Source organism: Bos javanicus, chromosome 12 (assembly GCF_032452875.1).
Source record: "Bos javanicus breed banteng chromosome 12, ARS-OSU_banteng_1.0, whole genome shotgun sequence".
Classification (NCBI taxonomy): domain Eukaryota; kingdom Metazoa; phylum Chordata; class Mammalia; order Artiodactyla; family Bovidae; genus Bos; species Bos javanicus.
In genome coordinates this window covers 77035387-77057303 of record NC_083879.1, presented here as the reverse complement: position 1 = coordinate 77057303, position 21917 = coordinate 77035387, and the positions used below count along the sequence as shown (strand labels likewise).

The 21917-nt window shown below is 39.9% G+C and overlaps 1 protein-coding gene across 16 annotated transcripts in view; it reads right to left on the bottom strand.

Moving 5' to 3' along the window:
• CLYBL (citramalyl-CoA lyase) overlaps window positions 1-21917 on the bottom strand; it is a 266287-nt gene that overhangs the window by 32033 nt on the left and 212337 nt on the right. For 11 of the 16 annotated variants that reach the window (XR_009740081.1, XM_061435298.1, XM_061435303.1 and 8 more), the window contains one exon: window positions 17395-17519. The exons of 4 other annotated variants lie outside the window; for them this stretch is intronic. Coding sequence is in view for 11 of the 12 variants with exons in the window: in XM_061435298.1 (XP_061291282.1) it covers window positions 17395-17519 (125 nt within the window). In the remaining variant the exon portion in view is untranslated. Of the gene's footprint in view, window positions 1-17394; window positions 17520-21160; window positions 21739-21917 lie in introns of those variants that run through there. One more of the 16 variants, XM_061435297.1, reaches the window with a different exon arrangement.

Sequence of the window (21917 nt, the reverse complement as noted above, 5' to 3'; positions counted from 1 at the left end):
AATCTAGTTCCCTGACCAGGGATGGAACCCCAGGGCCCCCTGCATTGGGAGCGCAGAGTCTTAGCCACTGGACCAGCAGGAAGTTCCATAATCGTAGCTCTTTTTAATTCCTTTTCTTTCTGTTGGTAAGTTTGTGAGTGTGAGTGGGGAGCGGGTGGTCTTTTGGGACCTGGAGGTGGTTGGAGCAATGACAGCCCTCATGAATGGTCCATTCGTATATTGTTGTTGTTTATGGCTCAGTCGTGTCTGACTCTTTCTGACCCCACGGACTGCAGCACACCAGGCTCCTCTGTCCTTCACCATCTCCCGGAGCTTGCTCAAGCTCATGTCCATTGAGTCAGTGATGCCATCCAACCATCCTGTCCTCTGTCATCCCCTTCTGCTCCTGCCCTCAGACTTTCCCAGCATCAAGGTCTTTTCTAATGAGTTTGCTCTTTGTGTCAGGTGGCCAAATTATTCGAGCTTCAGTTTCAGCATCAGTTCTTTCAGTGAACATTTAAGGTTGATTTCCTTTAGGACTGACTGGTTTGATCTCTTTGCAGTCCAAGGGACTCTCTATAGAGTTTTCTACAACACCACATTTCTAAAGCACCAATTCTTCAGTGCTCAGCCTTCTTTATGGTCCAACTCTCACACCCATACATGACTACTGGAAAAACCATAGCTTTGACCATACAGACCTTTTTTGGCAATGTAATGACTCTGATTGGTATATACTGCCATTCATATATACTGCCCTCCAGTTGTGGATTTTACAAGTACCACCCCTCAACAGTCAATATTGTCATTTTTCAAGACTTCTGGGATGGTCTCTTGGGCTCCCTGGAAACCCTCACCCCTTATAATAATATAGAGTTATACACAGAATGAAGGTTAAAAAAACTGGCAGGGAATCCTTAGCAGTGACTCTGAAATTTATTTACTGATCAACAATTATAATCATACAATATTGAGAAATATATAACAAAATTATTGGAAGACAATTGCTCTACCATATTGTGTTGGCTTCTGTCATGAAATTTATTTTTTAATCAAGAGAGTGTTAAAAGTCATTAGGATTAGAATCCTCCCCAGTGCCTAGCCTTCTCAGCCTTGGAATGAGAAATCTGATTCAGATGAACACCTGCGTGGCCTAAAACCCTACACCGTGAAGTCATTTTCCAACCTGCCCATCTTACTATTTGTACCCCCAGATTTGGTCTTTGCCTAATTTCATTCAACCTGGAGCTAATTTTGATCATCTCTGTGACCGTGATGAATTTGGTTAGAAGTTGTAAGATACTCTGTGGGTTAGTGTGACAGGTGGAATCAGGGCACGGGGCTCATGCTGCTTTACAAGGCAATCGTCTAGTTTTCTTATTGGTGTTAGTGATGAAGACCAAAGGCCTCCTGGTTATCCGCCTACCAAGTGGATTACGGCCCTGTAAAACAGCACATCTGTCCTGCAAATGCTTAAATAATAGGCTGGAGAGATGAAATTAGCATAGATGCACATGAAATCATAATGCTGCACAGAAAATCAAGGTGATGGCTTTGGGTCTGCGCCATGTTCCCTGAATCTGCTTTGAATTCTGTGTGCACATCAGAGATGCAAAGTATTTCACGTAGTTTCAAGACAGGGAGATCATTTCTCTCTTTTATGGTGGCAGATTTTGTTTGACTACCTTTGTTAAGCTAGAAAACAAAAGTTAACATTTTTCTTCTTTGTGTCCTTCATCTCTGAAAATTGAGGGTTTTAGTGTTAAGAATCAGGCTTCCTAGTATGAATATCCTCCTAGAGTATGGTTGGTCTTTTTTGTTTTTTGAGCACACTGGGCAGGCATGTGGGATCTTAGTTCCCTTACCAGGGATTGAACCCGTGCCTCATACAGTAGACATGTGGAATCTTAACCACTGGCCTGCCAGAGAAGCCCATGGTTGGTTTTTTAACACAGGGATCTACAAGGGAAGTTGAATAGTCTGCTGGTCAAGATTCAGAAAACTGAAGACTGTCAAAAGCTATTTGCATTTGTGGGTAGGGTTTGAAACATTCCTTAATGAGTGATTATAGATAAGTTTTGGTTTCACAGCTCAATGCGTTTCTGAGAAATTGGTTGACCATTCTGGAAAGAAATGGTAGGGCTTCCCTGGTGGCTCGGTGGTGAAGAATCTGCCTGCCAGTGCAGGAGACATGGGTTCAGTCCCTGATCTGGGAAGATCCCACGTGCCAAGGAGCAACGAAATCCAAGCGTCACAACTACTGAGCCTGTGCTCTAGAGCCCAGGAGCCGCCACTACTGAGCCCACTTGCCGCGACTGCTGAAAGCTCTGCAACGAGAAGGCACCACAATGAAGCCCCGCACACCACGACGAGAGAAAAGCCTGCACAGATCCAGTACAGTTACAAATAAATAAATACATAAAAAGAAGACGGAACTTCCATCAGCTTGAAGAGCTGGGCTATAATTTGGTTTCAAAATGCCTTTAAGAGTCAGAAAGAGAAAGATAAACATCGTATTCTAACGCATATGTACGGAATCTAGAAAAATGGTACTGAAGAATTTATTTACAGGGCAGAATGGAGAAACAGACATAGAGAACAGACTTATGGACATGGGGAGAGGGTGAGATGTATGGAAAGAGTAACATGGAAATTTACATTACCATCTGTAAAATAGATAGCCCACGGGAATTTGCTGTATGGCTCAGGAAACTCAAACAGTGGCTCTGTATCAACCTAGAGGGGTGGGATGGGGCAGGAGGTGGGAGGGAGGTTCAAAAAGGAGGGGATATATGTGTCCCTAAGGCTGATTAATATTGAGGTTTGACAGAAAACAACAAGATTCTGTGAAGCAATTATCCTTCAATAAAAAAATTAATTAATTAAAAAAATGCCTTTAAGTAGTAAGTCATTCATGGTAACCTGGCATGCTGCAGTCCATGGGTTCGCAAAGGGTGAGACATGACTTAGCAGCTGAACAACATTCTTGGTTAAAAACCTTAATAACCATCACTACAGCAACAAGAAAGAAAGAAAGTGAAAGTGAAGTCGCTCAGTCGTGTCAAACTCTTTGCGACCCCATGGACTGTGGCCCACCAGGCTCCTCTGTCCATGGGATTTTCCAGGCAAGAACTGGAGTGGGTTGCCATATCCTTCTCCAGGGGATCTTCCTGACCCAGGGATTGAACCTGGGTCTCCTGCATTGCAGGCAGATGCTTTATCATCTGAGCCACCAATGTTTTGGTACAGCAACAATAACAGCTGTAATTTCCTGAGCAGTTCCTAGCCCCGGACTGTGCCGGGCCCTTGACATGCTTTATTTCCTGTAACGCTCTCAACAATCCCGTGAAGTAGATACGGTAACCCACGACCATTAACAAATTGTTTTCCTTTTTCAATTGTAGTAAAAACAATTAACCTAAGTTCACCATCTTAACCATTTTTAAGTGTGCGGGCCAGTAGGGTTAGGTAGATTCACTCTGCTGTGCAACAGACCTTGAGAACTTCTTCATCTTGCAAAAGTGAAACTCAGTCCCATCAGACAGCTAGTCCCCATTACCCTTCCTCCATCCCCTGGCCACTCTGATTCTATGAGGATGTATCCATCCCCATATTATAACCAAGGAAACTGAGGCACAAAGAAACTTCTGTGAGTCTGCCCTGTAGCTCTTAAGTACAGAGCTGGGATAACACCTAGCTCTATTTGATGCAAAGTGTGAGCTCCAGGCCCACATTTGTGGGTTGCTCTCTGGGTGGGTTGCCTGGCCACCCAAATCAGAATCATCTGGTGCGGAGGCCGCTTGTTAAAATGCAGACTCTTGGGCTCCATCCGATGAGGTTTCATGCTGAAGGTTTGGGCATTGGCAGGGAGCCCTCTGATGATTTGAATGTTCACTGAAGTTTGAGAAGCTCCATGTTTTAGCTCTCCTGGGTAGCAATAGTTAGGCTGGCTTTGACATGGGTACAACTCCACCTTTGCTCTCAAGAGATGCGGGTGCCATACAATGCAACAAGAATTAGAGAAAAAGCCAGTGTGCTGAGCAAAGAGATCCGATGCCTGGAAAGGCTGCCCTTCTCCCCGGTCAGGACCACGTCTGCCAGTTTGCACTGCTGACTTGGACATGATGCTCTGTACCTAGTGATTCCCCCTAAAGTTTCCCCCCAGTGCCATGCGTTTGCCCCTAGAGCTGCCATGGGGCTTCGGCTCTGTGCACAACAGCTTTTGTTCAGCCATTACCTATTGAGTTATTTGTTGTAATGAATCACTAGTCGGCCACTTTGGCGCATCTTTCTACACACATGTAAACGGCTTCAGCCTCCTGCCAGTAAAGAGCAGTATCACCTTAGCATAGTTGTTATCTGCATAGGAAGGGAAACAATTATTTATTGGGCTGTAGGTTTTCTAACATCTGGGTCATTGCCTGGTGGTGAGATAGGCATTGAAGTAACATGAATGTTATTAGACCCTGATGTTCTTCAAGGGGGGAGAATCTGACTTACAATTTGATGGCAAAAGGACGGGTGACGATGATGCTGACAGCAGTAATCATATGTATGGGAAACAGTCACATATTTTGCATTTCTGGCACTTAGCACTTGCAAACTTTTTTTCTCTGGAGTACTAAAAGAGTAATTTGCTAGCATCCATAAATGAATCTTCTTCTTTCCCTGCTCACTGTATTTTCCAATAACTTCTTCGGGCATTCAGGGAGTTCTCTTTGGCACATTCCCATGATGGCATTGCTTACGTCAGAATTAATAATAATATTTGAGCTCAGTTGTTATAGTCCTTTTTTCAGAGTAACATTTTCTTTTTTCCTCTATGATGCTGTCTCTTATTTTAAATTAACTTTTATTGGAGCTGAGTTGCTCTACAATGCTGTGATGCCTTCTATCGTAAGACTTAGCCTAAGTCTTATGCCCAGTGAATTACTTACCTCACTATGGTTCCTAGTGAATTCCTACAACTTTTAGTCAGCGTTGACCACTATGAAATTTGTGGTCTTGCTTGTGTCCTTTTTTTGCTAAAATCTCTTAGGCCCAGCCCTGACGTCCTGTCACATAGCTCTTCCTTACTCCCAAACTTAACTGTTCCTGATACCCCTCAATGGGGGAAACGATGCTCTCACAGACACTGATGGGCACTGTTTCCTTCTTTCCTCCCCCAGCTTTCATCCTATCACACACTTGGAGTCCTTGGACAGGTCCTAGGATGGCCTAGGTCCCCTCACAATTTGGTTAATGGGTAAGGATTTGAGCTTGGGTGTACCAGGCACCCGACGTTCAGTGGGGAGGCTGTCAGCCCCCAGGCTGGCTGGCAGGGGTCTCACTGAAAGAGTGCTGGGACATTCACAGGGGAGCTGCGTCTTCCTAACTGGGACCATGAGGTTATTTTTCTAGGATATCAGATAAGATCATCCACTTCCTTAAGCCTTGCTTTGTCTCCCTTTGGACTTACAGAATCAAGAGCAACCTCCTTAGCACTTGTGATGAGACCACACCCTGCCTCTGCTCTGGGCTTTGTCTCCTGCCTGTCCACACACACACACCCAGGCTCACGTGCACCCCTCCCACAGGCTCTGCTCTCTGATGTGATGGTCCTTTCCCTGTCTGTCTGGCAAACTGCTGCTTATACTTCAAGACGACAGAAAGATGTCATGTCTGTGAAGCATTTCTAGACTTCCCTGGTTGGGCTCATTTCTCTCCTTCCTTCCCTCACACCCCCTCTTGTCATAACCCTTGTCACGCTCTACTATGGAGAAGGAGATGGCAACCCACTCCAGTGCTCTTGCCTGGAGAATCCCAGGGACAGAGGAGCCTGGTGGGCTGCCGTCTATTGGGTCGCAGGAAATGGTAACCTACTCCAGTGTTCTTGCCTGGAGAATCCCAGGGACAGAGGAGCCTGGTGGGCTGCCGTCTATTGGGCAGGGCTGGACATGACTGAATTGCCTTAGCAGCAGCAGCGGCACAGTCTACTGTAACTATTTGTTTACAGTGCCTTCTTTCTCACTGGGAAGCCCTTGAAAACAGGATCTCCTATATCTTTGAGTCCCCAGCATCCAAAACAAGGTTTTGAGTGAAGCTTGGCTCTTCTGTGGGGAGAATGACTTGGGAAGACAGAATCAACCTTACCTTTCTGCTCTCCTTTATCTGCAAGTGTCTTTGTTCCATGTGATCCTTCCCTGGCCTGGTCATACTCCCTGGTGAATTGGCTGAGCCTCCAGTAGAACGCAGGGATAGACCAAAACAAATGCGATGCTGGGTTGGGGTCAGGTTAACTCGTGCAAATGACCTACCATTAAAAGTGCAAGCGAGTCCATCTGTAAGTGGTGCTTAAGGGATTAGAAGCTACAGAAAGAGCCATCAAATGGGGTGGTTTGGCCTGGGAAGGGCTGTGGGGGAAACGGAACTTTGAAGGTCAGCTTTAGAAGGTTAGGGATGCCCACTGAAGGTCAAGAGAGGGGTGGGAGAAGTGGAGCAGTGCATCCAGATGTGTGAGTGGGGTTGGCCTTCTGTGTCCTCTGCTCCCTGTGCCTCTGGTCACCAGTGACTCAACAGATCAAGCAATATGAAGGACCGCAGTATAAGCTAACTGGCTCAGTCTACTGATGAAGGGGTTTCTCCAGGGCCTGAGGAGCCAGAGCCTACTCTCACACCAGTGAAAACCATCCGGAAGAGGGATAACAGACTTCCCCCAGGACAAAGCACAGGGAACTCAGTCTCTGCTTGATGCAGTGAGACTGCAACCCACAGGACTCCCTCTGTTCTCGCTGCCTGACCTGGCAGACCCAAGACTCACTCATCCCTGGACCCCAAGGGGAGGAAGTTAAAGCACTTTTTTCCTTTATTCTGAGTAATTTTCCCTCTGTTCTGCGATAGTCTGGGGATCCAACAATTTGATTTACAGATACAAAGGTAAATCTTTGTATCTGTAAAAAATATATATCTTTTTAAAGGAACTCCTTGGTGGCTCAGATGGTGAATAATCTGCCTGCAATGCCGGAGACCTGGATTCCCCCTGGGTCAGGAGGATCCCCTGGAGAAGGGAATGGCAACCCACTCCAGTATTCTTGCCCAGAGAATTCCATAGACAGAGTAGCCTGGGGGGTTACAGTCCATGGGGTCACAAACATGAGTAGGACAGGACTAGAATCTAGGGTTTTTCACCCCAAATCTCAAACTCTTCCCACTAACCAGTATACTACAAACTATGACTGGTAACTATGGTACCTAAGATGATTATAGAAAAATTAATGTCCAAAAATTTAATATACATTATTTTACATATACTGTATTTTAAGATTTTATTTAGATGTGACATAAAAAATGTCTAAACTGTTATTTCAGAGATATCATTACTTGAAATGAGGCTGAAAAGATTAATGCTATACAGAGAAGGTCCAGATAAACAAATACATGAAAACGTGATTTTAATAACTGACTTGGGAACCACTGAAATACAATGTGCTTTCATTCAGAGTTCCCACTTGGAAGCTCTCAACAATAATTATTATGACGGCAGAAACACCAAAGGATATTTTCAGTGAGAAAAAAATTCAATAATAAAAATGTGAATGACATTTTAAGTCCTCAAAATACCTGAAGCATTTGTAAGAAGGATTAAAGGAGGTGACATTTGATCCTTATATGTGCTTCTGAATATCAGTAACCCTTTGTGTTATGGATAAACATCTTTTAAAACTGCCATGGGCAATGAAAGAATACTATTGAAGACTTGGGAAATAGAAAACATGTTTTTCTTTTTTTAAACACTTTAAATTGGAGTGCTTATTTGATAGGTATTTTAATATTCTGAATTAAAATTCAATGACCATTTACTCCTATGACCAGAGAATTTGCAGATGCTCATTTATCTCCACCTGAAATTTCTAAAAGCTCAACTGAAGTCATTCAACATGGGCAGTTCACATTGGGCTGATCTGTCATTACTGCTGGCACCGAGATTCTGGTGGGTGATGTTCCTTAGCATTTGATGGGGAGGCCCTTTAAATAATTCGTAAGAATGTTAACCGTTGGAATATTTGAAGGGGGTTCATTTTGTGCCTGATTGGGGAATACAGTGACCATGCAGGACCGCGGAACTGCTGCAAGAGGATCCCTTCTGCCCCTGCCTCGGAGCATGGCCTCAGAGCGGGTGTCCGGAGCTGGGAATCCTGCACCCTGAGCAGCCTGTCAGGTCTATCTTCTGTGTTCTAAATGGTGGAAAAGCATGGAGAAGCTCTGTCCTTAGCCTTCCCAGCCTCCCTCCTGTCTTTTTCCCTGGAGCTGTCTGGCTTGAAGAGCATAGAACCCTCCTTGGAGAGTGGGATGAAGGGGTCTGTACGCCCCCACTGCAGGTCCACAGCCAGGTCAGTGCTGCCCAAGAGGGTGTGCGGGTTGTCCATTCAAGTGGCCCTTCTGTGACTTTCCACCAAACAGCAATGGGCAGCTGCCCGGGTGAGCACATTCTCAGTGGAACTCAGGAGCCTGCGGCTGAAACAAACAGCCATGCACAAAGAGTGGCTAGGAATATGGGCTTTCTGCTCGGCTCCACCGGAATTTTTTTTTTTTTCTGCACTGGGTCTGTGTTGCAGCGCACAGGCCCTTCCTTGCAGTGTGGGGGCTTTCTCTAGTGGCCCGCAGCAGAGGCGACTCTCAAGTTTCGGGGCCCTGGCTGTAGAGCATGTAGGCTTCAGTAGCTGTGGCCCGTGGGCTGAGTTGCCTTGCAGCAGCATGTGGGATCTTCCCCGATCAGGGACTGAACCTGTGTCCCCTGCACTGGCAGTGCGTGCATGCTAAGTCGCTTCAGTCATGTCCAACTCTGTGTGACCCTATGAACCATAGCCCGCCAGGTTCTTCTGTCCATGGGATTCTCCAGGCAAGAACACTGGCGTGGGTTGCCATTCCCTTCTTCAGGGGATCTTCCCGACCCAGGGATCGAACCCAGGTCCCCTGCATTGGCAAGTGGATTCTTAAGCACTGAACCACCAGGGAAGCCCCCCAACCTGAATGTGAATCCAGGCTCTGCCTTTTCCTAGCTTGGAGTGATCTGAGCCTCGATGTCTTCATCTGTAAAATGGGGATGATGATCCTACCCCTTGTAGGGTTAAATAAAAGAATGTACATCACTCAACAGGCTCTCAGTGTGTGGGAGCTACGACTGTTACCACCGCTGCCATCGCTGTCACCACGGCTGTGGTCCTGCCCGCAGCGCGCCGCTTCCACTCCCATCATCAGGGCGGTCAGCTCCACCTGCGGCTGTGTCCACCTCCAGGCCCCCTGCCACCAAGCTGCGGCTGTCACTGCTACTGCCGTTGTTAGTCAGAGAAAGTGTCATCCGGTTTATCCCAGGAAGGGCCAGGGAGGAGCAGAGCATCGGACTATGACCAGATTTGAAGATTCCAGACTAGCTTTAAAGGTTCTGAGAGTCATCCGCGTTCTAGGACATGTATGAGCAGAGGATGACTCTCCCTTCCCCAAAGCTCCCTGTTCCCTCTAAACTCTTATAAATCACAGACTGATTTGTCCCTGTAAGAAATGAGACTCAGAGGTGCTATGTATTTGACACAGAACCAGTATTTGAAAACAAATGCATTTTAAACAATTAAAAAAAAAGAAACTTAGAATATCTGCTGGAGGAGGTTCTAATCAAAGGCAGGTGACCAGAAGTTGGGAACCAAAATCAGGCCAAGTATATACCACATGAAAAACTATGTACCAAAGTGAAACAACTGGATTTCTAAGCATATATTTATAAGCTTGAGGCTTCGGTCAAATGGTACAGTTTTCAGTAGCTGGTAAGCAGGAAAAGGAAAGGTATAGCATAAAAAGAGGAAATTCTTGGGAACATGGGAACTGAGTGGATGTAAAATGAAGATTATCATTAACATTTTCTTCTTAATAAGGAAGCATGAAATCATTTAGCTTGAGCTCTATACAGGAAGTAGAAACACGCATGTGTTGGACATTGGTAAGATTAATCTGAGACTCTGCCCATAGTTTTAGGAAACTGGTGAAGTAAAGAAGAATTAGCAGAAGATCTGGAAGATGAATTTGGAAGGGAAGGTAGAGGTGGCTGAACAGTAGGGAGGAGCGCTGAGGTGAATGTTTGGGTCAATTATGTTAATACGTGACCTGTCCTGAGCTGTCTACTTGCCCAGATGGAGTGTCTCCGTGGACCAGAGCCTCTTTACTTCACAGACAGACAGGGAGACCAAAGGCACCTTCTGTTTCCAAGATTCTTCTCAGAACCCACTAAATGTAGGCAACAAGCTTTATCTTTTAAAATATTCAGGCAGAATGATCAGGACAGGAATCAAGAAGGCTTTAAATATCTTTTGATAAGGAAATTTGGAAAAATCAGGACAACTATGCCACATGGAAGGCTACCTACCGAGGTGAAACAATTGGATTTATAAGCATATTGCAATCTAAAGGATTTTCCGCATTTGCCAGCAAATTAGAGGGTGTGCTTAATCTTCTGTTTTTTAAAAATAGCTTTATTGAGGTATAATTTGCATACCATAAAGTTCACCCATTGTTAAGAATATAATTCGTTGACTTTTACTAATTACATAGAATTCTGCAACTATCACTGCTCAGATTTTTTTGAAACTAGATATCTTGTTGGAAAATATTTTATTTTTTAATACTGAGATAAATGTGGAAATACCTTGCATTTAATATTTTATGTCAAATTTAAGCTGATATTACTGAGAAAAGCAGAGAATGAAGGCCATTTTATAGCAGTTTGAAGCTAAGACCAATAATTTTAAACTTCTTCTATTTTATATGTTGTAGTCTTATTCTTTCTTTGGAAAATAATCTAAACAAACTAACATTAACTAGAAGGCACTTTAAATTTTAAAGCATTTACTAAAATATAAATGATGAATAATAACTGATGAAATAATTAGTGAAAAATTTTTCTTTCAATTTTTCTAGAAGGGGAAAAATGCCAGTATCATATATATTGTTAAAAAGTACAACGAATAATTTCTTTTTAGCACTGTCAGAAATTTAGAAACCAGCTAGCTAAATAGTATTTACTAAATGTGTATTGTGTATTGATTTCTAAGATGCTGCAGGAGGATGTACAATAGGGAAAAGTCTTAACTCTCTGGGCTAGTGGTAAGAAATGCCCCCACTTTTTTTTTTCATTGAGGTCCACTAACTTGAAAAAAAATAAGAGAATTCTAGAAACTCTTGCTTTCTATTTTTAGTAAAATAAAAGCTTGATTTGTCTGCTTTTAATATTAAAAAGAATTAAATAATTCTTTAATAAGCATCACAAAATATCAAAGGAATGCTCGGAACCTCTCTAGTATAATCAGCAGAAGGAGAGAAGCCAGGGGACAGGGGTGGGGGTGGTGGAGATGATGTGGCAAGAAAGGAAGAGAGAGAGAGATACAGAAAAAGAGAAAACCAAAAAGAATCCATGGAAAGGGAGCAGGGAAGGCAGAGGAAGGACATACACAGAAACACACGCAGACCCACACATCCTGAGAGGGAGAAGTCTCATAAGACGGAATGAGAGAGAAAGATGTTCCAGAGTAAAGCCACCCTTTCATGGCCCTTGCTTGGTTCTTGCTCTTAAAGGAGCTGAAAGGCATGGTGTATTTCTGCAACCACAGGTGTAACTGAGAACAGGACTTTGGGAACTTGTCCTTTGAGTGAGATGAAACCCAGCTCGGGGTCAGACAGGGCCTCTTTACCAAAGGCCCCAGTCTAGCTCTGAGAGTTTCCAACCTAGCTTAGGAGATCGAATGACTAGTAAAACAGAAAGAGGTTTGCAGTGATCAGAGCCAAGATGTCTTTCTAGGGCAGGGCAGGTGGACACAGCCAAGACAGAATTGAGAAGGAGGGAGCCACGTGGGGAATAATAGCTGGGAAGTTACATGGATTTTCAGTGCTCTTTCTTTTCTCATCACTTACTGCTCATGTAAAAAAAAAAAAAAAAGGAGTGTATGACGAAGAAAAAGATTCTAATCTGAACTAATCAAATTCACATTTTGTTTCTGAGTGAATACTTTTTAAAGCTCTATCTAGTTTTGGTCATTAGCGTGCAGATTCATTGTGACCAAATTGAAACCAGATTTAAGTTAATTCTGCTCATATCTTTAGTGACAAAGTGAGCCCCGATTTCTGATAGGGGCTGGATCCCCACCTTGGGTGTGAGTGACCTTGGGTAACTTCCAAACCCTTATTGGGTCTCGGTGTATTTTTTAAGCTGTAAACTGAAAGGATTTAACTAGAAGATTTTCTGAGATTTCATCCAACAGAATTACATTGTTTTCAATTGAAATTAAGCAAGGAAAAAAAAAAATCCTGAAAAATATAAGCCAGAAGAGAAGTATTTTGATTAAAATACCTTTAGGAATGTGTTATAAATTAAGGATGAAACAACTTGAAAAATCATCAGATTTAACCTACATACAAAATCTCTTATCCTCTAACACTAAGCCAGCCACTTGCCACTAAACCTGTGTGAAATAACGATATGATCAGCAGTAAAAGTGTATTGCCTTGATTTAAATGCAATTTGTTGTTAATCAGATCAACCTTAAAGTCATCGTAGGCAGACTCAACTTTCTAAGAATTTGACTTTTTAAAAGTCAAAAGTATGGCATATAGTTCTAAAGATTTTCATGAACAAGGAAATAAATGGAGAAATGCAATAACTAAGCATCTCAAAAGAAGAGTGAGGTCCCTTCCTCTCTCATTTTCACTGGCAATCACTCTGATTTTGAGTGTTTCTGCTTACAAATAAATGGGGCAAGGCTGTGGGTGGTGGGGTGCATGAGTGTAGGAGGGCACACTGCTGTCTATTAGCGGAATCAACTCTTTCCTTTGACAAAGACAACAACCAAATCTTTGGATGGTTTATTTGATCTGCGTGAAAGAGTGGCAGTGGGATTTCTGGCACTTGAATAAGCGGAAACAATATTTTTGGCTAGAGAGACTTCTGAGTTCTCTCAGGGAGCCTTCTAGAAGGCCATCTGGACCAAACAGTATTTCTTTTGTAAAGCCCTGCATTTGGAAACACAAATGAAAGGTGTGTGAGCCACAATCAGATACCTATGAAAATAACTTGCTTTCAATACTGGGGAGGGGGTATTATTCTTTGGATTTTTCTAGATCAAAAGACTTACATGAGGGAAAAAAAACCTCTTTCTTTTTTCTTTCTTTATTAAGATATAAGTTCCCATTTATACTCCTGTAGAGAATTTGCTCATTAATGTAAACATATTAATCTGAATTACTGCTTTCTCCGGAGTGAAGTTAGAATGTTTCAGTCATATGTGTCGTTTATAGTCGTTATGTCAGCTAGTGACCTTGCTTTTGACCTTTATAATTACTAAAGGAACCTAGATTTTAAAGGTAGAGACTTTTCCTTCCTTGGTTTTTAGCCAGCTTGCAAATGAACAAAAAATACTGAAAAATTTAAACAAAATCCTTCCAAAAACCAAAGCATTTAAAGATTTCATATGAATAAAACAGACAGCTTAGAACACTGAAAATGTAGAAAGTCATATTGGCAGCCAGACACTGCAGAAATATGAATATTCTAGCAAAGTACCTTTAAAAATCGATCTCACCTAATACATGTTGCTATTCTTAATATCTTCTGCTATTCTTTCATATTTTTCTGTAAGAGTCTCTATTTGGAAAGAAATGGTAAATTCTTAAATTAGAATTTCTTGGCATTATCAATCATTTTAAAAAAGCAATCGACTATTTCCTTTAGCTGTCATTTTTGCCCAAGAAGTGATGAAATTAACACTGTGTTTAGAATATAGACATGAAAAAATATACAGTATCATACATATATGAATGTATATTTAGTACAAATATGTATGTTGTATGTGTTTATATATAAATTAAGGTTTCTATTAATATTAACTAATTTGTTTGAGATGGTTTTAATTATCCAATTTTCATACTATACATAATTCTTAGTTGATAACAAAAGAACTGCTAAAATCATATCTTAAAATAAACAATACTAAATTCAGTTCTAAATGGAGAATTTTCAAATATTGAAATCATTATTATGAAAATGACATCAAAATGATGTAAACTTTTAAGAAAATACAAATTTAAGACAAATCACATGAGAGTGACTTATCCTGGCTAAAATATTTCACCAAATAATTTGAGGCTAACATAATTAATGACATGCTGATTGTATCTCAAAATGTATTTTTCTAGAAGGACAGAAGAAAGACTCAAGTTTGATTAATAGTGTGGATATATACCTCAGAACTGATGTCAGCTGAAGCAGAAATATTTTAGCTTATGGGAATTAAAACAGGAGCATAGAGTATGTGGAATGTTTAAATTACTTCCAACAGATTTTAATGAGTCCCTAATATTAATCTTCAGTCCTAATTCTTATGCTGGGAGCTGTTACTATGCCAGACAAATTTTGTTAGCTTGAAAATATCTTTAGTTTCCTTAAACAAAGCAGTTATAAGTATCATTACCTGCCCTACAGTGACAGATTATATGAGCAGATTATTATTTATTATTTCAAAATTATTTTTAATGTAAAGTATTTTTTATCCAACACTAGGATGAAGGGTATCAAACTTTATTTCCTTAGAACTTTCAATTAATATAAAATTAAAAAATTTCCCATGATACTAAAGACTAAACCCCAATAATTTATCTACTTTGGATCTAAGTATTCTCATGAATTTTGTTATTTGGAGGGGACAGGAAAAAAAGGTAGAACTTTAATTTCTTAATACTAATATTATTATTACTACTATAGAAAATACAAATGACTCAGCACTAACGGTGAACTTTAGCTATACCTTTCGTCTTAGGGCAAAGTATAGTTTAAGATAGGAGCAGGAAGTCGAGAAAAGCAATGATACATAATTTTGCCTTCTTGGGTCATTTCTACTTGAAAGCATTACTTGAATGAAATTTTCATCAAAGGGTGAAAAAAAACATCTTTTAGAAATTTTAAGTATCTCCCTAGGACACAAACCATCAGCTTCCCATTCGCTGAGAGAGTCACCTGTGCTTTGGACAAAATATCCGAGGGTTTATGTTTTCATCAGTGAGTCACATTTGAAATAAAACAGATTAGATGTTTGTTGGAAGCAGTAGTTTATACAACTGAGCGACCTATTTATATTAAATCTTTACAAACAGAACCTACATTATTTAAACCCCAAGACCCCTCAAGACCCAGAGTCACCTACCTGGCAGACCCAATTTTTGTGACCAGTCAATTTATAGGCAAAGCGAAAGAAACATGCGAACTGGATAAAATAACCATATGTCCCCACTGGAAGCCCCATTACTTGAATCATTTAAACCTTGCTGGACAAAGCACCAGGAGAATTTGCTGTAGGAAACAAACCTACACGAATGAGGCGGAGAAGAAATGACCTAATAGTAAATCTCCCTTCTGCTCTCATTTCTATGGTTCTGTGTTAAGAAAGGCTGTGCTACCACAATGTTGTGAAAGCTTATGCCTCAACAAGAGGGCATTTCTTATTTAAAAACAAAAACGAAAAAAACCCCAACAGTTCATAATTTAACATGTAGGTTGCCATCATCAAGGCAAGGACACTTTAGGGCAATTTTCCCTGGGAACAGCACTTTCACGATACAATGGAAAAGTGTTGCTTTTCCCCTCATTCAAGAACTTAAATGCCAGTAAAAGAATGTGTCTCTAGTTTGAATTTTGTTTGCTGGCTACTGAAACTTAGGGAAGCCTCTCCCATACCGCTAGCTGCTTACAATGCCAGTGGCATCCTTTGATTTTATTCAATGTGAAACCCAGTGTAGACAGTAAAGGGAGGCATTGTTGGCCCAGACTGGAAGTCTACTTGGTCTGCGTTTTGACGGTGCCCATCCTGCCTCAGTTTATGTCAGGAGGAAGTACTCATCAGGCGCATATCCTTAGCTGGAATAAGGTACACACTGAGGTAAAGAACATTTAGCAGTGTGTGCACAGGCAAGCAGGCAGGAGAGGGGAGTGGATGGAGTTATTTTGCATACATAAATGTAAAAGCACAGGGCTCTTCTCTCCAGATAAATATATTTATTCATGGAGGAACTGAATTGGGGGGTCAAGATATAGAAAAAATATTGTTATGAACTGCAATTTTTTAATGGTTATTACTGATACCAAACGAAAGGTTGCTATTTATCCTGAAATTGGTATAAGTCCTGATTTGGATGTTTCTAATGTCACATTTTCTGCCTTTTGATTTTAAGTGCAAGTTTGTGCATAAAGGAGCCTGAAAGTATGTGAGGGCAAGCATGCGTGCATGGTTGGGACTGAAGGCAGGTAATGAGAGGGAGGGAGTGACCCATTTAATATTGTTACCTAGTTTTGAAAATCTTGGGATTTTTAGGTGTTTTTACTCCAATGAAAAGTACAAGCCACACGTTTCACATTGATGTCACCGGGTCACCACTGAAAACCAATTTTGTTCTTTTTTTTTTTTTGGTGGGGGGCGTACTGTTTAACATTTAGAAACTTTATAATGTTTCAACACTCTTTCTCCCCTGAGTAGTTTTCCATGCTAGGCATCAAAACTTCACTCTTTATGTAAGTAACAAGGCCAAGTTTAGATATAACCTCTAGGACAGATTTATAAAGGCAACTTTCCTCCCATCCCCTTAAAAAGAGGCAAACGGTATTATTGCAAATAACCTTTAAGATAATTAACTGACAATGCTGCAACTAGCATAAAATCTTCCTTCGGGCGACACCTCATTTAAGTGTTACTGGCACAAAGTGGAGACAGATTGTGCATCACCACTGCAATATTTACACAGCAGAAACCCACAGAGCAGGAAACGCGAGGCTCAATGATGCACTAAATTAGGAACAACCGTACTCCAGTGTTAATTTGCTTTCCATTCGATCCAAATCTCAGGTCCAGAAATTGGTACTCACACACAGACAACCTCCCACTCTTAAATGACTAAACCGGAGGAGATTTTTGTACTCCCCCCTCCAAATTAAAATAACTTGAAATTTATTTCTTCTCTCCCCAAGAATCATTTGATCAAACTGTGTTTATTTCATTACAACTTGCTCTCATTTTGATCTAAAATTATTTTCATATGAATGCCACATTGGGGTCTGTAGAGTAAAACTAAACAGACTTCTATTTTCTCAAAGGCTGCCAGTATAGTTTATGAAAAGAATAAAATGGGGAACTTGAGAGCCAGTGAGTGAAATATTTAGGAACGAGCAACAAATTTACCTTAAATGAATTTCTCACTGATGAATGATGTCCCCGTCTAAGCCCACACAAATCCTCCTCCCCCAAATAGGAGTTTTTTTAGAACCACGCAAACAATATATTTTTTTTCATTCTTCTCCACAGTATTTTAAACATGAGTTTCACCCACCGTTTCGGGGCATTTTAACACGTTTACCTTTCCTAATTGCTGATGCTCTTTAAAGGCAGCAATCAGTTCTTCAGCCCACTTAATTTTTTCAGCAGAAGGAGAAAACTGCTCCTGGACCACCGCGATTTGGTTCGGGTGTATCACCTGCTTACCTACGAGAAGATTAATAACACCGGAAACACAAAACAACAAACAGATGTTCAAACAAAATGTCTCAACCACGCCAAGCTCCTGAATGCCTGCCTTACAGAGTGTATGTAAAATAACTCATTCTGTTCAGAACTTTTTAAAAAGAAAATGACCACCATCAGGCAGGCCTTTCCAGAACACCACAGAAGAACAAATGCAACAATGGCAGCAATTGTGTTCTGGATGCTATAGAAATGTCACCTTAGTGCAGATAATCTCTCATTTTTAGTTACAGGTGGACTGACCAGGCAGCTCACTGACTGACTGCTTTGGCTGGAACTTTAGAGGATAATGTCTGCAAATTAGAACAATTATTTTGAATTAAAGTAGAAAAAAATTACACGTTAATTCTTTCCAATTCTGTAAGTTGTCTTTGGCTTTTTCTGTACCATTATTCCACCTTCCATGATTTCTTTTAAAAGCAGTCGGTTTTCATAGAGCTTACAGAAGCAGGTGTTATAACTACATTAATATCAAATGGTGTCTTACAATAATACATTTAATTTTCGTTCTTTCAGATGAATATGGTGCATCCTGTCTAACCACTAATAGAAAATTGGATTTCAATTAAAAAAACTTATCCAGTATAGTAAAAAAGAAAGCAGAGTTGAACACTGAGGTCTCTAGATTACCACATTTTAAAATGTTTAAATAAAAAATTACAAAATGTTTTTCTAACAACAAAAAAAAAGCCCCAGATTTTCCCATTCTGCTTATGGAATGAAGATTGGATATTTCTCCCTTATACAGATTATTAGACACTGCAGAAGAAATCTTATTTCTACAGAGACAGCTTTAAAAAAGCTTTAAGAATCTTAAATAAAAATATTACACAAGAGTCACAGGATTCTATGAAATCATGCATTCATTAAAAAAAACAATTTAGCAATCAGGGAAGAATGAAATCTAATCAGGTCATTAATAAAGTACAACATAATTTAATGTTGTAATAATGATGAGATTATGTTTTATTATATGATAAAATTATAGACACATTTGGTTCTTTAAAAATGAATGCATGCTTAATGATAATTTACTCTGCCAAGTATATTTGCTGGCATATCAATTTGCTTTGCTTTTGAAATAGCTGTTTTAAGTACAAATTATATCCTTGATGTTTTATAAAAGTCCATTCCTGTTACTGTCATTATTCTGTCGAATAGGAAAAAGAACAATGTTTCTAAGAAAAAAATTTTTTAGCATTTCATGAAAAAGAGTTTAAGTGAATAAATATAACAATATCTTGTCTTCAGAGTGGCTTAATTAAAACATCCTCACATTGTTGTTTCATTCTTATCTGAGAGCATACTAATAATAACATTAAAATCCTATATAAATAAAGATGCTTTAAATTATTTGAGGGATAATTTCTGGGAACAAATAACATCAGTGATGACAAATGAGAGTTTTTTCAATATCAGATACTGAAATTATATTTAAGTAATCTAACAGTTGTTACAATGTGATCAATAAAGGATGTCAGTCTGGTCATCATTGTGTACTAATTGTTAGTCCTGAATTTTATAATTTATGTACACAACTTACACTGATGGGTAAAAAGCCAGATTTCATGGGAACTTCTTGGTACAGATACCATAAATTGAGAAGCAAAACATAAACTATTTACAATGCTGTGAAACTAATGGAGGCTTTCAAGTAGCCATATTTTGGTAATGAGGCTAATTTTAAGATATGTGTTAAGTTTTAGAAATTTATGAACCTTCATATGTGAAGTTATCTTTCATTAATCTTATATATCCCAACAACTGAACGGCAGACTTTTATGCCATGTGGGAGTGAAGCAAATATTTTATACAGAAGAGTTGTTATTGACAAGTTACTGAGAGGGTGCAAAATTGGAAGACATTAAAATTTATGACCATGAAATCCTTTTTTACAGTACCACTTGATATATCGTGCTTTAAATCAATATCTGTCAAGTCTTTTAGGTAACTGTATGATGGTGTCATTTTTGTCTTCTACAAAAGACTGCAAAAAAGAAGAAAACCCATAGTGCTTCATATTTATAATCTTTCTTCTCAGCACGTAGTACTGGAATAACTGTGATGCCTAAGTCGGCTGTTAAAGCTTTATTCCAAGATTTATTTTTGGTTTCTTTTTATAAAAATAATTCCTAAAGTTAATAGTCATTTATATAGCTAATGCATTGACTTAAAATCAATCTACATGGATCGTAGCCCTGTGAAACAATGATTACAGAAGAGAAACTGTGACCTGCTGTCTGAGGCATGGTTAAGTGTCACAAAAGTACAATTCATTAAAAAAAAATCTAATTTTTTAAAGCCTGGAAAATTCTTATAGTATAGATCCTTATCAGTGTTATAGACAACACAATACTTCATTGAATTTTAAAACTTTCAGGCTTTTGCTTCAAATAGGGTATGCAGCTCTCTTTTCCTGCCCTCCCTCCTTCCTTCCCCTTTTCTTCCTTCTTTGCTTTTCTCCCTTTTTGTGCAAAGCTCAAAGTATGGCAATTACATGACAAATAATTAGGACAAACAGATCATGAGTGGTGTAAAATGCTCATTAAAGCATTTGTTGTTTAAAAATACTACCAATAATCTCCTATCTTATTATCAAACCAATCACCTTTTATTGGTGAATAGAAATAATGTTGGGACAAGAAAGACCTTTCTTTCTAAAAATTGCAAGATGGCTCTGAAGTTCAGCTTCCTACTTTCCTGACTTGTTCCCTTGAATATATAATGGGCACTGTACCCTCCCCTGCCGCCCCCTCCCTTCCACTTCCATTTTTTTGTGTGTGATTTAATACTCCCTGTTGTTGAGAAACAATGGTGCCAAGTCTGTAAGCGCCTCACACTGAGTTGGGCACAATCTAGAAATTTAAATCTGATTTGAAATAACTTGTCTGCTACGATCGAATTAGGGACCAATTTAATTCAGTTCTCTCTCTTGGAGAAACTCACAAAGTCTCTTACAAGTTCTGGAGCAAACACTTACCCTGGAGGAAGCAGAGGACACCCAGGTTATCCTGAGTGATGATCAGAGAGGCCCCATCAATTCAGTGCTTTCTTTTTTTTTTTTTTTTTATTGTATTAGTGCCCATTTCAGAGCAACATCTGGCTGCTTGGCAGCCAATGCCACATAGTTTAGACCAACAACATCAGGGTGTATTAGATAGATTTCATGGAGTCTTTCTCCAACTCTTCCATTTGGGTCACATCCTAACAGGTCATTGGAAAGAGGCAGGTGTCACAGGTACAGAGACAGGGACGCTTTCCTTCTGGGTCTCTTTCCTTCTGGGTCACTACTAAATGTAGGGGCGATTCATTTGTTAATAGTTCAGATGAATGAGAAAATAGTTCTCTATAACAGACATCTTATTCATTTAGCAGATTTGGGGGAATCACATTTTTAACTCTTTGTGTTAAAAACACCAACACATAATATTTGTTTTATTTAGACTGAAAGATCTCTGGTCAGGCACCTTGCCTATATTATGCACTCTCTCAAATGCAAAATGTTGGCATTACTCCTACTGCCACAGTTAAAGCAAATAATGATGCTCTTTTAAATAAAAAGGCCCCCTGAAACCCTAAAAAAATAAATAAAAACACAAATACAAAGGTCAGGGCTTTATTTAATTCTATAACACTGCTTCTTCAGTCTTTCCATTTTACTTTGGGTTAAATTATCATCCATTAAGGTATCTTTTATATTGAAGATCATTTTATGAAATGTTTCAGTCACCTTTATGCAAACACATTTCAAAAATATTTACAAAAAGAATAGCATGGATGCTTGTCATTTTTATTTTTTGGGGTGTATTTCTGATCACAATATTCTTAGAACTTGCAGCAGAAGAACAAATAATAAAATAGATGATGGTGCTTTTTACCCACAGTTTTGTGTGTGTGTGTGTGTGCAACTGCAGACATGTTGTGTATAGAATCCTATTGTGGTTTTTCAAAAAAGATTCTTGTTGCAAAAATACAATTTTCGGTTGCTCCTTGGGCTCCTGGGTATGAGTGACTGGGCACACCAATCAACAGATATCTATCTGTCTGTGCTCCAGGACTGGATTTCAAGGACCCGCTGATCTTAATGCCAGCCAACGCCCATAGGTGTCACCCGGTACGCAGACACTCACGGGGTGGTGGGAGGGAAAGGAGGGACTTGAAGTGGCAGAAAAATAAAAAGCTGTATGAATTAAAAAAACAAAGAAGATATCACTAAATGTTTTTCAGAAATAAATTAATATTTTGGATATTTGAGTACATTTTTTTTTTTCCTACCCATCAACTCAAATTCTTAAGGCAGTTCACTCAGAAACACTGCTATAATGGCCTTGTTCTTCCCCTCACATCAGCAAAAACTGC